The sequence below is a fragment of the Tyto alba genome, unplaced genomic scaffold (genome assembly GCF_018691265.1).
Source record: "Tyto alba isolate M040663 unplaced genomic scaffold, T.alba_DEE_v4.0 Super-Scaffold_39, whole genome shotgun sequence".
Classification (NCBI taxonomy): domain Eukaryota; kingdom Metazoa; phylum Chordata; class Aves; order Strigiformes; family Tytonidae; genus Tyto; species Tyto alba.
The window spans coordinates 5,689,354-5,704,340 of NW_024881314.1; the positions used below are offsets into that span (position 1 = coordinate 5,689,354).

General features: G+C 40.7%; 1 protein-coding gene across 2 annotated transcripts in view; it reads right to left on the reverse strand.

The window, feature by feature from the left end:
• The window catches only part of TOM1L1 (target of myb1 like 1 membrane trafficking protein), a 26,894-nt gene extending 20,114 nt beyond the window's left edge, over positions 1-6,780 (reverse strand). Inside the window, exons 1-3 of one of the 2 annotated variants that reach the window (XM_033002622.2) lie at positions 4,145-4,326; positions 3,839-3,923; positions 1,471-1,549 (exon numbers count right to left, since the gene is read on the reverse strand). In XM_033002622.2, the coding sequence (XP_032858513.2) occupies positions 1,471-1,549; positions 3,839-3,923; positions 4,145-4,202 (222 nt within the window). In that variant the 5' untranslated portion in view covers positions 4,203-4,326. Of the gene's footprint in view, positions 1-1,470; positions 1,550-3,838; positions 3,924-4,144 lie in introns of both variants that reach the window. The other variant, XM_042802374.1, reaches the window with a different exon arrangement.
• Positions 6,781-14,987: the final 8,207 nt, after the last annotated feature.

Below are 14,987 nucleotides of genomic sequence, written 5' to 3' on the forward strand. Positions count from 1 at the left end.
GTGTCCAGGTCAATGTGATAAAGTTATTCCTTGGATATAGCTGAAACAAGATCCTTCTCCCACCTTTATGTTCTTATGAGCTAAGCTATAATGTCACCTTGGGTATATCTGCAGAGTAAACATCCAAAGAAAGGCTCCTAAGTCTAAGCACTCAGTTATCAGAACTCCAGGTGACTGTGTCAGATATTCATAAAAGGACCTAAGTGCACAAAGATTGTAGGAGAAAGAAAGCAGATCTGATACATACAAGGACTTCAATTACAGCAGAAACTGAGTGTTTCTGTTATGCAAACACATAGAACACACAAAAAGGTGACTCATGAGACAGTGGAGGAGGAAGCCAGGAAAGAAGTACGGAAATGGAATGAGCTGAAGGTATACATCACTATGTTTAACACACTTATCTGCATCTCTAACTTGTCAGAAGACACCTGGGCAATTGCTAAGTAACCTACAATTCGACACTATCAATCACCTATCTTTCTTAATCACTTCTCAGCACGTATTGATATAGATAATGATTTTGCATAACAAATACCAAACCCATGTGTAATAGTACCCAGTATAATCCAGACAGGCCTCTACAACCTCAAAGAAGGAAATGGTGAAGAAAATACCTCTAGACAAATAATGAAAGACACAAATCCCCAACAACTTAAAATACAAATGGCATGATTCTTCTCACAGTTGCACTATTGTTAGTCAAGAGTAATTCCAGTCAGGAACTCTGGACTTATGACAGTGTTAGCAACTTCCTGCTACGGGCTACATTATCAGTGTAGTGGAAAAGAGAGAACTATGTTCACATACTCCAGTAAATCTTAAATTGACTGAAATCACAACACTTCCCCGAACTCTGGGATAGTTCAGAAACAGTCAGGTTCTGGAGGCCAGATTATCTCAAATGAGGATATTTCCAGTCAATCCAACCTTTAGTCATAACATCTGAATCTTATGTGGTTTACCCTGGGCCTTGCTCCCTTGCTTAACTCACCATCGTTACCCTTTCATTCAAGTTTCTCATTTATACGTGGTAACACTCACCTTTACAAAACCGGTATTGCACATTCCATGATGCTGTATACCATGCTTAGTTTAACCAAGATCAGTACCACAAGGTGAGTAATGGAATGGTTAAATGTAGCTTTTAGGTAATATCCCAACCTCCATATCTTTCACAAACAGGTGGGGCACTCACAGAGGGAGTCACTGAAGTAAGAACTACACTACTTTTACACAGTACAAGTTTAAAAAACCAAAACTGCAACAATAAATTTAAGAATTTGCATCATCCAGGACTCTATGGAATGCCAGCAGACCATCTGATCTGCACTGTGGTAGCGCTGTACACGCAAACAACAGACAGAAAACACCACGGAGAGTTGTGTCAGCGATAATTTGCATGCCACCTTATCGTTTAAAATGTTTTCCTTCTTAGTGTCTAATTAATATAAATATAGCTGTACTTACAGACAGGGTAAGCCTGATCTCCTTATGGTTACAGTTTTTGGAAAGCTTTTTCTTTAGCGCTTTAACTGCGTCTTTAGGTCTATGACAAGAAATTAAGTAGAAAACGTTACCAGTGAAGTTAGACTGTTTATCTAGTTCATAACTCTATCCAAGAGCCAAAAATACTGGCCTGAGACACACAAACATATTCATCCCCGTATTTACACCCACATAAAACTAGAGCAATTGCCCCACTGATTTCAGCAAAATCACTTCAGCATTGAGCTAGAGTAACAAAGCCGTGAATCAGGGTTGTTACTGCAGACTGTGCATTACTCCAGAGACTAGTGAAGAGAAATAAAGTTATTCTCCAAAATTATTTCACTGCTGTACAATAGATTTATCTAGCTTTTATTGCTACAAAAGGGAACAGCAATTGCCAGCTGTATCGAGTTGACTGATACTTATTTTTCATGTATGATGCAATTAAAAAATACTCTCCTGGGAATGCTGTCAGGAGTAGGGGTATCTTGGCTAACTTCCAATCTTATAATTGCAGGATGCTTTTAACTCACCTAAGTAATCACCATATATGAATGGACAACCCATCCCACCCTAAAGATAAGGGCATTTCTAGCCCAGTCATTTTGATTTCTATATATACACCCCATATCTTTTAGCTATCTATGCAGGAGGAAAAGGGTGGAAGATGGTATCAAGCTTATCACATGTGGGAAACAGTTTTGCCTGATTAATATGGGCTATCTATAGTGTACAATTATTAGGGCCAGCTCAAGGCTCATGATCAACAAAAACAAGATGTCTTAAAGTTTCTTTAGGATCTCTCTAGCAATAGGCATAAATACGTTTCAATACGAAAAAAAAAAAAAAAACCAACCAAACTTTGTTGAAAATATTTCAAAGTCAATGAAATTAAATGGTTATTTACCATTACTGCATTTTTCAGTTTGAAAAGTTGTTGTAACACCATCAAAAAAAAGGAAGAGATTTCTCTATTTTTCTTAATTCTATGTCATAATGTCATACCCAGTTACACCAGTAGAGCATCAAGTGATGGATGAAAGTACGTGAAAGGAGAAAAAAACATTCTCTTGCAGAAAGCTATACTACTACTATTCCACTCCTGCTTCTTGCTTCTTTCACTGAAGCATCTGGAAATGCTCTGGTCAGGAGCTGGATATTGCATTAAAATAACCATTTGCCTAATTAGATACAGCAGTTCTGCTGTTCCTAGTATCCTGTTACAGACTGTGACTAGTAGTAGTTGCCTAGGAGGAAGTTATAAAGAGTTCCTCTGTAAGCATAAGCTGTGCATAAGAGGAAATAGTTTATTAAAAAAAGCTCTGTTGCATAGAAGCTCCACATAAAAACTAATGCTAAGGGTCAAAGCATGCTGTTGCTTATGGCAAAGAACAGAAGGGAGTCATTACTGACCTTCCAAGCTCTAAGACCCATGGGTGAGAGTGTGGGATCCAAAAAAAATAAAGGAAAAATTGATATTAAAAAAAAAAAAAAATTTGTGCAGAAACTAAGGCATACCTCAGTCTCCCAGAGAAAGCTCTCCAGTCACTGTTAAAATGTGCCACTGATAGCAGTAAGTTCTTACAACTCAATGCTGAAGCAAATCTTGCATAAGAACAAATTTCCTTCTCCTCCTTTTACAGGTGGGAACAAGGAAGCACAAAGCAGCAAGCGGCTGAGCAAACCAGAAAGTGGCTGTTCAGTGCAAGAGGCCACCTCTGTCCTGTGAGCCCTGAGCACATGCTTGATACAATGGATCCCACTGAAGAGAAAGCCAGCCAACACTTCACTCCTGCTGTGAGATAGTTCGGCTGAGAAATTGCATAGGGGGGAACTCCGATGAAGTTAAAGCACAGTGCTGTAAACAGTCTTGTAGGCAGCCAAGTACTCAAGGTCTTTTTCCAGGATAGGTTTTACAGAGCAAAAGGGTATCCATTTAGCTTAACAAGCAGTACAGGTTATACAAAAATACATCAGACTCAGGTGAGAAACCTAGGTTAGCACCTTTCTGTAGCATGCGTCTATGGGGAGGAAGAGCCTACAACACTAATCTCTGGAAGCCCTGATGGCTAAGCAAGGGGCACTGAGACAGGCAAAACTCTTCCCGAGGAACCAACGATACCTGCTCCCTGCTGCTATTTCGTTTCGGGTAACTTCACATACGCTTTGTATGCCGCCTGCTCGATTTGCCTCAAGCAAAGCTACTGCTGCCTCCGAGACGAAAAAGCGGCCGTTCTCACTGCCCACAGATGAAGGGGGCCAGGTCACAGCACTGCCGGTCCCTCTGACACCGGGGTGCCCCCCCTCCCCCGCCCTCCCCGGGACCACAGCCCCCCGCGCCGCTCACCCCTCCTCCGTCGTGTTGATCACGTCGCAGATGTGCATGAACTGTCCCCACTCCTCCGTCTGCAGCGCTCCAAACGTCGCCCGCTCTGAAAGGCCAAGGGGCAGCCGCCGTAGAGCCGGCCGGGGTCCGCCCCCCCCCCACCCCGGCCAAGCCGCGCCGGGCCGGGCCGGGCGGGAAGAGCGGGGAGGCACCGTCCCGCCGCCCCTCACGGCCCGGGCAGCGAGGCGGGTAACGGCGCCCCCCGGCTCCCCTCAGGCGGGCTGCGGGGCAGGGCAGGGCGGGATGCGGCGCCCCCTCGTTACTCACCGACCAGGCTGCCCACGGCGGTGCCGAAAGGATCCTTCGGAGCCTTCCCGAAAGCCATGGCTGCTGCCGGCAGAGTCGCGCGGCCTCTGAGGGGCGGCAGCCCAGCCCAGCCCAGCCCCGTCCCGTCCCGTTCCGTCCCGCCGGATCCGGTCGCTCCCTTCCTGGGACTGGGGCGGAGCCGCCTCCAGGTACCGTCGCGGCTCCTCGTTGCTGTTCGCGGCCGGGCCGGGCGGGCAGCACCGCCCCCGCGGCACCTGCGCGGCCGCGCCGCTTCTGTCCCCACGCAGCGGCGCGGAGGCGCTGAGCGGCGCAGCCCCCCTCGGCCGCGGGCCGGGCCTGGACACGGGCGGCTCAGCCCCGCACCCAGAGCTGGCTGCCCACTGACTTCCACGCGGGATCGCGTAGCCACGTCCTCTTTTTCCTGCTCCTTGGCCAGTATTTAACATGTGCCGGGACCCCCCGCCGCTCATCTCGAAGTCAGAGGTCCCTCAGCCATCTCCTAAATGGAGCTTAGTAGCTGAAACCGCGAGGAACTTGGCATTTCGTTCGGAAAAGCTCAGATCACCTGAGTCCAGCCTACCCAGGGGCTCCAACCTGCCTGCTGACACGTGCGGCTTGGAAACCTACGTTAACTAAAGCAGGAAGGGAAAAAAAACCCCAAACCTGCCCTGCAGCACTCACCCCCACGGGTCTGTTCAGCGGCACTGTGGCAATTTTGTGTTTTCAGGTATTTTGAAGAACCTTTTCTATCAGGACTGACTTTAAAGGACCAGCTTTATGAGAAAAGTGTTAAGATCTTCATTTCAGGTACCAGACCACAGAAAATCAGGCTTTTCAAATGCAGAAAAATAGAACGTGCACTTTTAAACCGATACCTGATGCAATTTGGTGGTTAAATGGATTACACGCACACTATGTGCAAATGTATTTCAAACTTAAGCATCCACTGCTATGAAATCACCGGGGCTGACCACTGCTCCTGCAACATTCATACATGTTTTCTCAAACCTGTATGTTCTTTTCTGTTTCACAGATTTAACAGATACAGATGCCCAGATCTCAGAGAAGCAGGGGAAAAAAAAAAGAAACAACCAGTGCATGTAAGTTACATTCATAAAGTCATCCTTTGTAGGAACCGCTAACATGTTCATCTCACCACATACAAGTTTCTACATGTGGGACTTTCTTGCTACAATTACTATCAATTACTTCCATTGTGTCACTTCTTCACAAGTCTGACTGTATCTCACACCTATACAATACTTAGGAACGAATGTGGCATGAATGAAAATTAAAACCTCAGCTGTAATTTTTGTTGACTGAGAGTTGTAGTTATTTCAGTATCAAACAAATACAGAATCATATTAACTAGCATTTGAGTACAGCTTAATCAGTCATACAGTCAGAACATGATGTAACCAAATAAATTATTTGCCTGACATTAGAACTTCATGAATTAACGGAGCTCTATTTGCACTGATTCTGATGTTCTTTCTCGGATAAACTCCTTTTACTTTCTTTCATAACTCTATGGCCCCATCTACTGGATGGCTTTAACTAACGGCTGGAGAGCACACTTCTGTGTACCTGCAAGTATCTCTACAAGAAGCAAGTTATTACAAGAACTTTTAGGCAAGTTGATTATGTGCAATGAATGCAGGAGCCAAGTATTTTTCTTACTCTTTCTATAGTAAATGGGTGGAGTTCATCATACAGCTTGGTGAGGTTTCATTTGAGACTGTTTCTAATGAATGCATCTCAATTTTCCACATTTCTGTTAGTCTTGTCATTTGGTTATAAGCAAGACATCATCTGTCAAAACAGGAGTTTGTTTATTTATTCTTGGTTGCAGAATTTTGAAAGACATCCTCTAAACTTTGGTGTTTATTTCATTTGTTCTTTAACACCACAACTGGAATAAGGCCCTATTTAAATTAGCCTTTGTTAAACCTGCAATATGAGTCAGTCTTGTTTCAGAGGGCATATTTTATTGAGCTACGCAGGGGAAAAAAATCTGATAAAGCCTTTTTTCATTGGAATGTACTGATTAAAGTTACTCATTGACAACAGCTACTGGTCTAGATCTGTGAACTCCTAGTGAGCATCAGGTTCTGTTTGAAAAAAAGCCTGCCTGACTCTTCAGCCTTCTCTGGACTGGAGTCCTTGGTATTTGAGTTGGTGGCCAGAGTCCCAGGAAAGTCCTACTGCACTCTTTGCAATTTTACTATTATTGCAGGTATAGTATTATATTTAAGTATTACTACTAAGGGATATTTTCTGTCTTTTGCAAGCACATACAGTATGTTATAAAAAGAAAGAAGAGGCTAAATAATTTCTCTTTGAAAAATGTTTTGAAACAAATGTGTTTAGTGGCATAGTTTATGTCTGCGTCTTAAGCTAACATGTATTATACCAACATAAGCAGGCTTGTCAATGCAATTTTATTTGTACTAGAGATTTTGTAATTGACACAGCAATATCAACAATTATAAACCCACATCCCTAATTGCTATAGCTATGCAGAGATTTTTTCAATCTAGTTTTGCTGGTTTAAAAGTTGTATATCATTAATTTAGTTTTTCAGTGCTCACACATTTATCTTATTTAGTTTTCAGTCCTATTTTCAAGGAATCACACACACAGCACACTGAGTGAAATACTTAAACAGATCTCATATTAATAAGCTGATTTATGATATTGACTTGCACCTGCTGTTATTTGTTATATGAAAATTATAAACCATGGTGGAGATTTTTGCTTTAGTGTGAAAATGAGAGAGATTCTTATTATTCAACAGAGATCGGGTGAGGAGTTGCAAAGTATTCCCTCCTCTATCTCCCAAGAGCTGTATTTACTCTCAGAGTCTTCACCAGAAGTCTATTTCAGTGTGACTCTTCCTTGTTATCCAGTACAACAAAGATACAATCAGCGGGATTCTCACTGTAGCTCATTAGACCAGATGCTGGTTATGGCCTGTGCTGGTAGCTCAACTTGAACAAACAGCTAGAGGGCTAAATCAAATCCCTTCTGCATCATCTCCATTAGCTCACTGCCTTCAGATAACAGCAAACCTAATCAGGAGCTATTTGGGCAAATTAAATTAATGTTTGGTACCCTGTCTCACTAAGAACACAGAATATCTAATAAGAATATCTATTTAAGTAATTACTATTTTTTTTTCCTTTAAATCTAAACTCTGTTATGTTAGCAGCGTATTTAATTTGCCTGTGTAGAAAAGGGGAACAAATATCCCAGTGAAGGAGGGAGGTGTCTGTGGCCTGCAGAGGGCAATCTTGTTCAACGAATCTCATTTTTCATGTGGTCGCTACTGGAAGTGAAGGATGGTTTATCGAAAAGGCAATAACCTATCAGCCATATTGGGTTTTCTCATCTGTACGGTGTAGTTCAGATGCAGCTCTCTAGCATTATAATGTTTTCTTGTCATTTGAAAATTTTTAAAAAATTACATCTCTGTATATGCAATGCAAGCTCTCAAAAGGTAGGAGGGGGTAGGGGATGTAGTATTTTTCAGGGCTGACAAGTGGATGACAGATTTTCTCACTCTCTGTTCTGTGCTGCATTTCCTGGACCTCACAGCCTCAGAACACTGTCACTGCCCTGGAACTTTAATGTGAAGTTGAACAAATCTGTATTTCTCCCCCTTCTAAAACTTTGAGAATTTGAAGTGAAAAACATTTTAATAACACACCATGGGTGCCACAGCTAATTTGAAAGTAAAACCATGTGTACCTTGTTTTACATAAGGCTAAGTGTAAAATCTGTCAGAAATAAGTATTTTGCAACTTTTTTTTTTTTTTTTAAAAGATTTTGCATATTGCTTCCCTCTGGGCTTCTACCCTCACAATGTGGTGTTAATCCAAAAGCTTTCCTGTCTATCATCCCTTTCCTTTCAGGAAACAATCCTCCTTTTTCCCTGGATCAAGGCTGGAGATAAATATTTTGTTGTATATTGAGGAAACTTACCTAGCCTTTTCTCAAGTTCACCTTCTCAGAGACAAAGATGCATCATCCAATTCCCTCAGCTTCCCTCCAGAGGTGTATTTTCCTGCAATGGATTTCAGATTTATAAAGAAACAATGAAATCATTATTATACTGCAAAATATTGTAAGTCTTGACTCAACCTGTATGAGGTTAATTATTAAATATACCTTATCCACTGGAAAGTAGAGCCCTCTGCTTGAATCTCTCAGGAAAACCTATAAAGAAATAAAAAACTCCCTGAATCTTAAATTACAGGAATTGTAGATGGTTTTCCCATGAATGGGATGTGACTGCTATATATACACTGCTGCGTAAAGAGCAAGCTCAAAATGGAAAATAAGGTATAAACTCAGTAATTCAGATTTATAGCAAACTAGCATATGAGAAGCTGGGAACTCTTCTATCATCTTGCCTGCAATGGAAAATGGCAAATAACTGCTTCACATTTAAGCTGACAATGAAGAATATATGAATTGGCCAGACATTACTTTATATCAGAGGCTATTTAAAGAAGTTTATTTCATAGGAAATCCTTTGTGAATTTGGACCATACTAAAACAGGAATGCCTTCTGAGTTACCATAACACTTTTTTTCTCTGTGATACACAGCAGGACATTCATATTACATATGGCATACATTACTGTGTGCTACAAGTTCAGTTTAATTTTGGTTTCAAATTCTTGAAGTTCATTATAAAAATCTTTCATATCTCACTCTTAGCACCAAGATAAATTTCTTTGCCTTCAATGAACAAACTTGAAAAATATTGTGATATTAATTGGTGCAGTTTCTAAAAGTAAAAAAATACTTGATGAGTGATGAGGTCTTCAGATATATGTTTTCATCTATAAGTGTGCTGAAATGTGATATAACAACAAATATTTTTGTCTGTTGTTTTAAAACAAAAAGTAAAAAAAAACAATCCCCAAATCCTTAGGTATCAAGTATGTGGTATAAGAATCCTTTCAAAAGCTGCAGGAATCAACCTGCATCAACCTGAACCAAGCTGATATTTTCAGTACCAGGAACAATCTTAATTATTTGGGCACTATTGCAATTATCAGGGTAGAAAGCAATCCTGGAAGAAAGTAAAATCCTCAACCTTTGCACATTAGCAGCAGGTATGGCCTTTGCTGAGAAGGTAATTTTTCTCTTTGTGACACTCCCACTGCCACTTGAAGTGCAAAACAGCTTTAGGCAAGAGCTTAGTTCAGCACTGTTTCTTCTCATTTTCTTAGTATTTGACAAACAGTGATAACTAAAACCAGATTCTTTAAAAACACAAATTTAAAGAAAATAGTTTTCAGGCAATGTGTCCTGATTAAATAATTTCATCAATATTTGATTGCCCACAAATAGGCATACTGGCTACTGGAACAAATATCCAAAAGCTTCATAGTTAAATCATGAGCTGGTAGCTCTGTGTCATCCACAGAGCCCTGGTTCAAATCCAAGCCTCCTCCAACTAATGTAATGCCATGCCGCTCACATGGCTATCTCCTGTCCTAATTAACCAGGAGTCTCAGCTGAGCTCTCTGCTGGATTTTAATTACAGAGTTATTAATTCATGGGGAAAAAAATGACAGATGTTTCAGGTTGGTTGTAGCAAATTAAAAGACAGGTGCTTGGCATAAAAACTCAGAAATGATTAAACAAATGACTTATGGATGTTTAGCTCTTTTACAGTGAGCAGTGTACATAGTACCATTTAGTATATTGTAGCACAGGGTGACTTCTCAGGATAAAAATAACAATAGCAACAGATTTTGCTCTGTCTAGTTTTTAAAGGCAAAGAGGCTTATAAATCTGTGTTCTTAATTTGGCTTATAGCTTTTGCTGGGTTTACTCCTCTTTCCTCTAAAAATAAAATCCAGTATTTTCTTAGGTTGTTAGTTTAAAAAAAATTGCGTGATGCCAAGGTAAATAATGAAACTAGTTGGTTATGCTACAATTCTTGTTACTCAAACTGAGCATATATATAACATGACTAATTTTCATCTCATAAGGGACAACAAATGTCATAATTTTATTAATAACTTCAATGGCTTGATAAAGCGGCTTAGAAAAATGTTAGCTCACATCAAATAAACGCACTGCAGAAAACACAGGCATGGCCTGAAAAGCTACGAGGGTCAATATTTTAAGGAAAGCCAGAGGAATCCAGTGCCACGATTTTGAGCTCTCCATCAATTTTGCTGTTCCACAGGAGTCTTTATCTAAAGTCTCAGCAAGTCTCATCTATCATGAAGGTATACACAGTCTCTTAGTTGAACTGAGGAAACGGTCTTTCAGTAGACAGTTGGTTATTAAAGAGGGTTATTTGGATACAGGTTCTCTGTCTCTGTTTCGGTGTTTTTCTGCTAGGGAAGGAAATGTTGCAGGGTTTGCGTGTTCCGGTTTGTTTTTTTTTGTTTTTTTTTGTTTTTTTTAACTGAACACACATGCAATTTATGGTACAGTTCTTTTCAGAATGAGCCATTTTGTATTTTTTTCACATGTTAGTATCATATAAAAAATGACAAAGCGTTTTGCCCATGTGAGGACTTCCGTACTGTTTTTGTTTTTTCCTTAATGAGAGTACAGTTCAAACTACACTTCTCATCCCAGTCACTCAAAAAATTATTCAAAACCAAAAATCACTAGATTTCACTTTGAGAATGCAGAATCAGATCCACTGACAATTCCAGAACTAGAATTGAATGAAAGCAGAATCCCAGGAATGGTTTTGATTTTGACAAATCAGTATTCACTTATCAGAGGTGTTTTGTTAGAAAGATCTCCCAGCAGCTGCAGATTTTGCCACACATTAATTGCCTCAGAGCTAGGAAATCAAAAAAAAAAACCTAAATGAAACATCTTTCCAATTGTGGAGACAGAACTATGGGGACCTACCAAAAGACCCACTTCAAAGGCAGTCATTTTCCTACTGTCAGAATGGAGGATGTAGAGAAAATTTTGCCAACTGCTATGTATCTGCCAGTCAGTAGAAGAAACAAATACATGCAGATTTTAATGCTGTAACTGAATGAAAGCTGAAGAATATCTTTCCCTGTTGCTAAGGGAAGCAAACGTTCATCCTGTTTCGTAATCTGAACACAGAAACAAAGTCTGCCCATGTTTGGACTGAGCCCTCTTCTAAGGAAGAAAGTATTCAGATTTCTTGTACTTCCACCACACTTCTGCACAGTTAGTGACTGCTGCCTGTTGTGTGTGGCTCTGATCTGCGGGGCATCCGCACAGTTGGAGCTAATAGATTAATGCACGTGGCCTAAACGGAGATTTATGGCATTGTCACCTCTGTGTTATGCTAAGCCTCGAGTACTGTGGAGCAGGGGAATCATACACTTTTCTCATGGAGTTCAGACTCTTTCTTTTCATTGCAGTGCACTGGATTTTGCAGCATGTATATAAACCAAACAGGTTGTACAGTGACCTGCCATGGAGCCTGAGCTCACTGTAATTAAGTTCAGTAAGGAGAGAAATTGCAGAAGGTACATCCCCTGTATCAGGATGGAGCAGGGTGAAATTATTGCTGGTTGCTCCTCTGAAACTTAAGATAAGAAAATCTCTGTTCAGAGTTGTAAACCTCAAAATATACCCACTGTTTTGGCTGCATCTCCACACTGATATTTTTGGCAAACATTTCTGTGCAGTACATTTTACCCAGGGAGCTGGAGCACTGGCATTTGCAAGGCTATGCAGCTACCAGTAATTTAATGCTGTGTGAAACAATTCTCATTAAGACTAAAAGGTACAGTTCACACACTTCAGGAATCCCACTGGTAGTTCCAAAAGCAGAGAACAATTTGGGATGCACTGTGCATGCTCACTCTGACAGCACATGTCCTGTAGGCAAACTGGAAATTTCAGCTTGTCCATACTTGAGTTTTTACCACAGCTGTCACTGGGTAATGATGCATCAATGTCAGCAATGTAGGAATTTTTTACTGAAATAATCAATGAAGTAGAAGTAAAAATTATTTGAACTGTTTGCTGTGAAGACAGCTGTGAGGAAGAGGGTCCAAGAATTCCTTTCTCCACCATGATCAATATGTCAGAGGTCTTCCTATAGTAGACTGTTATACCAAGTCTGTTGCTGCTTACTGATGTGGTTACTTCTGAAAATGAGCAAGAGTTCTTCCATCTTTTCTACTAATTCAGGACATGAATTTTTCCTTGCAAATATACTCATTTATATGCACTCCCTACTTCTGATCTCGTGAGCGGAAAGACTGCTAAATTGTACACATACATCTGCTTGAAAAAATGCATGAAATTCAGAGCCGAACTATACTTTTGACCTCTCAGCTTAGAAGAATCATAATCCTTGGCTTTGCACTGATGCTTTGTGAAAAACATTGCTGAATTTTAGCATGAAAGCAGTCTTCATGAAGCCAAGCTAGAATCCAGCCAACGTAAACTCAGTTCCTGCACTGTCACGATCCATGTTTGTTCTGGCTAACCACTGAACAACAGTCCTGGCAGGGAGAAGAAGGACCAGCAGTATTTGCATTGCCTATAGAAGTAGGTGTCAGAGGTCATAGGGAGAGGGGAAAATGAGCAACTCATTACACACGTGCTGGATAGTGCAAATGCCTGCTCAGGACCACCAGTTTAGTCAGGAATTCCCTGCCTGAACAATCCCCGTTACAGAGACAGGGAATGCCTAGCAGAGTTCATGCTGATCTTGGTAGGAACTTTGTGCAATTTAACAGCACATACAATGAATAAGGAAAATAGCTGCAGAGCAGTAACTGTTTCTGCCTTTTCTGCTTGTCTTGTACAGAAGGACCAGTTTAAGATGACAGGAGCTCTCCCACACATGCTTTCTTCTATGCAAAGCTTAATGCCAGGAGTTATCAACAGTTCAGTGCAGGTTGTTCTCATCTCTAGGGACAATGCAAAAGTCATTGTCTTTTGGCAGTCCGACTTAAAGGACCATTTGGGATCTAGCCATAAGTAACTCAACTGTAAATTGCCACGCTTCTCTCAAAGTGAGATTTTGTGTCAGAAAGTGTTCCTAATTAGTCAGAGTGGATATCGATACCTGTGCTTAGTCAAATGTGAAGAGGGGAAAAAGATGAGGCTGAAGAAAATGTTGTCAACCTTCAGAGTAACAGAGAACAAATACTAACTTTTCAGTTCATGGTAAGATGTCATTTGACAAAGCAGTATCCTGAAGGTGGGAAGCATGAAACTTGTTCCCTGATGTACTACGTGCATGCTCACACATTCACCTTCCTTAGATACTTGCTCTGTGGAAATTCTGCAGAATTTGCCCCCAAACTTTTCTCTAAATTTGCAGAAGGCCCACCATACTTTTCTCATTTGATTTAATGTTTTCTCCTACTTGTTTCTCATTTTCTTTTGGCCTCTAAAATTGTTACCAGACCCACTTCTCCACCCTTTCTTATGACAGAATTGTTCCCTAAAATGTTTTCCATCCACTTATTCCTGGAACTGTGTCCACAATAAAGATTTCTTCCATCATGAACTGAAACACAAAGCTACAAAAAGGGCGCTGACATCACTGCTCACTTGACCACTTGCTTACAGAGAATATACATCCTGTATTTGCATCACTGCTATGAAGGTACCTATTCTGCAGTCTTGTCTGCAGGGCAACATATAGTCTGGCACATCTCCATACAATGGCCCCCCAGACAGCTCTACCTGTATGGATCAGAGATCAGACTGTTAACTCTGAAGAGCTCAAACCTTCCCACCATACTCACTTATAATGCACTCTGGTGCTCAAATTCTCAGCAATTATAAATGACAGCATCTGTTAATTTTAGCTACTTCTATGGTCCCCATTGCTACAGTAACTGAATGCTTTATACTCTTTAGTGCATTTACCTTCCGATTCCATATTGAGGTGGTGAAGCAACAATAGAAAGATTAAATGTTAGAGTCATTAATTTATCCAAAGTCCCTCTTTTGATGCCTAGTTCGAGAGATCTGATGCTTGAAACATGCTCTCAGCTGTGGCTTGACCAGAGGCTGGAAAATTTTGTTCCCATGCCTGCCCACAAAGTCTTTTGTCATGACTGAACTGAATAGCTTGGCCCCTAATTCACACCTATCTTCGGCGGTAAGAAGCTAGGTGCTCTGCTATTATGTAAGCAGTACCAGAGGATTCTTATTGAAAGTATGTAGGATTATGCCTTCTTTCATAGAAATGGCTTCCTAAGGCCATATAGAAATTATGTGAGGATGTTGAGGGTGCCTCCTTATGTCTGGCCACTGTGGGTTTTATTTTGCATTCCATTTAATGAGCCTTGCTCTCCTTACGCATCCTGTAGGAAGTCTGAACATCGTCAGGATTTGAACTTTGTTCAGTGCCTGTAAACTCTGTTTTTTCGTCTAGATATAAGGAATTTGCCCAAGATTCCACAAGAGATCTGTGGTGAATTAGGGAATTGAGCGTAAGCCTCTTATATCTTAGAGTAGCAGCCTGACTGTTGCTTTCAGAAGAGCTTCACTACATTACACCAGCTAAGTGTCTGGCTCAATCACTATTCTGTGGATTACCAGAGGGCAGATTAACTGGAGTCTATTGAATTTTTAAAACATAAAATAAATACTTGCTATAAGCTCTTAACAGGTTTCTCCTAGCAAGGTTTTGAGGAATTTCCAACACTGTCTTAATTCTCTATCTACATATGTGCAGAGGAATTGACAGTACATGTACCTGCACAGTAGTAGAGCAAAGCCTCACAACGTTACTTAAGGTTAATCAAAAGTAATTCCTGACATTCCAAATAAATGATGTTTTCCATTGCTATACACAAATGCACTGAAATATAGTTAGCATTTCATCTGCTAAGCAAGAATAA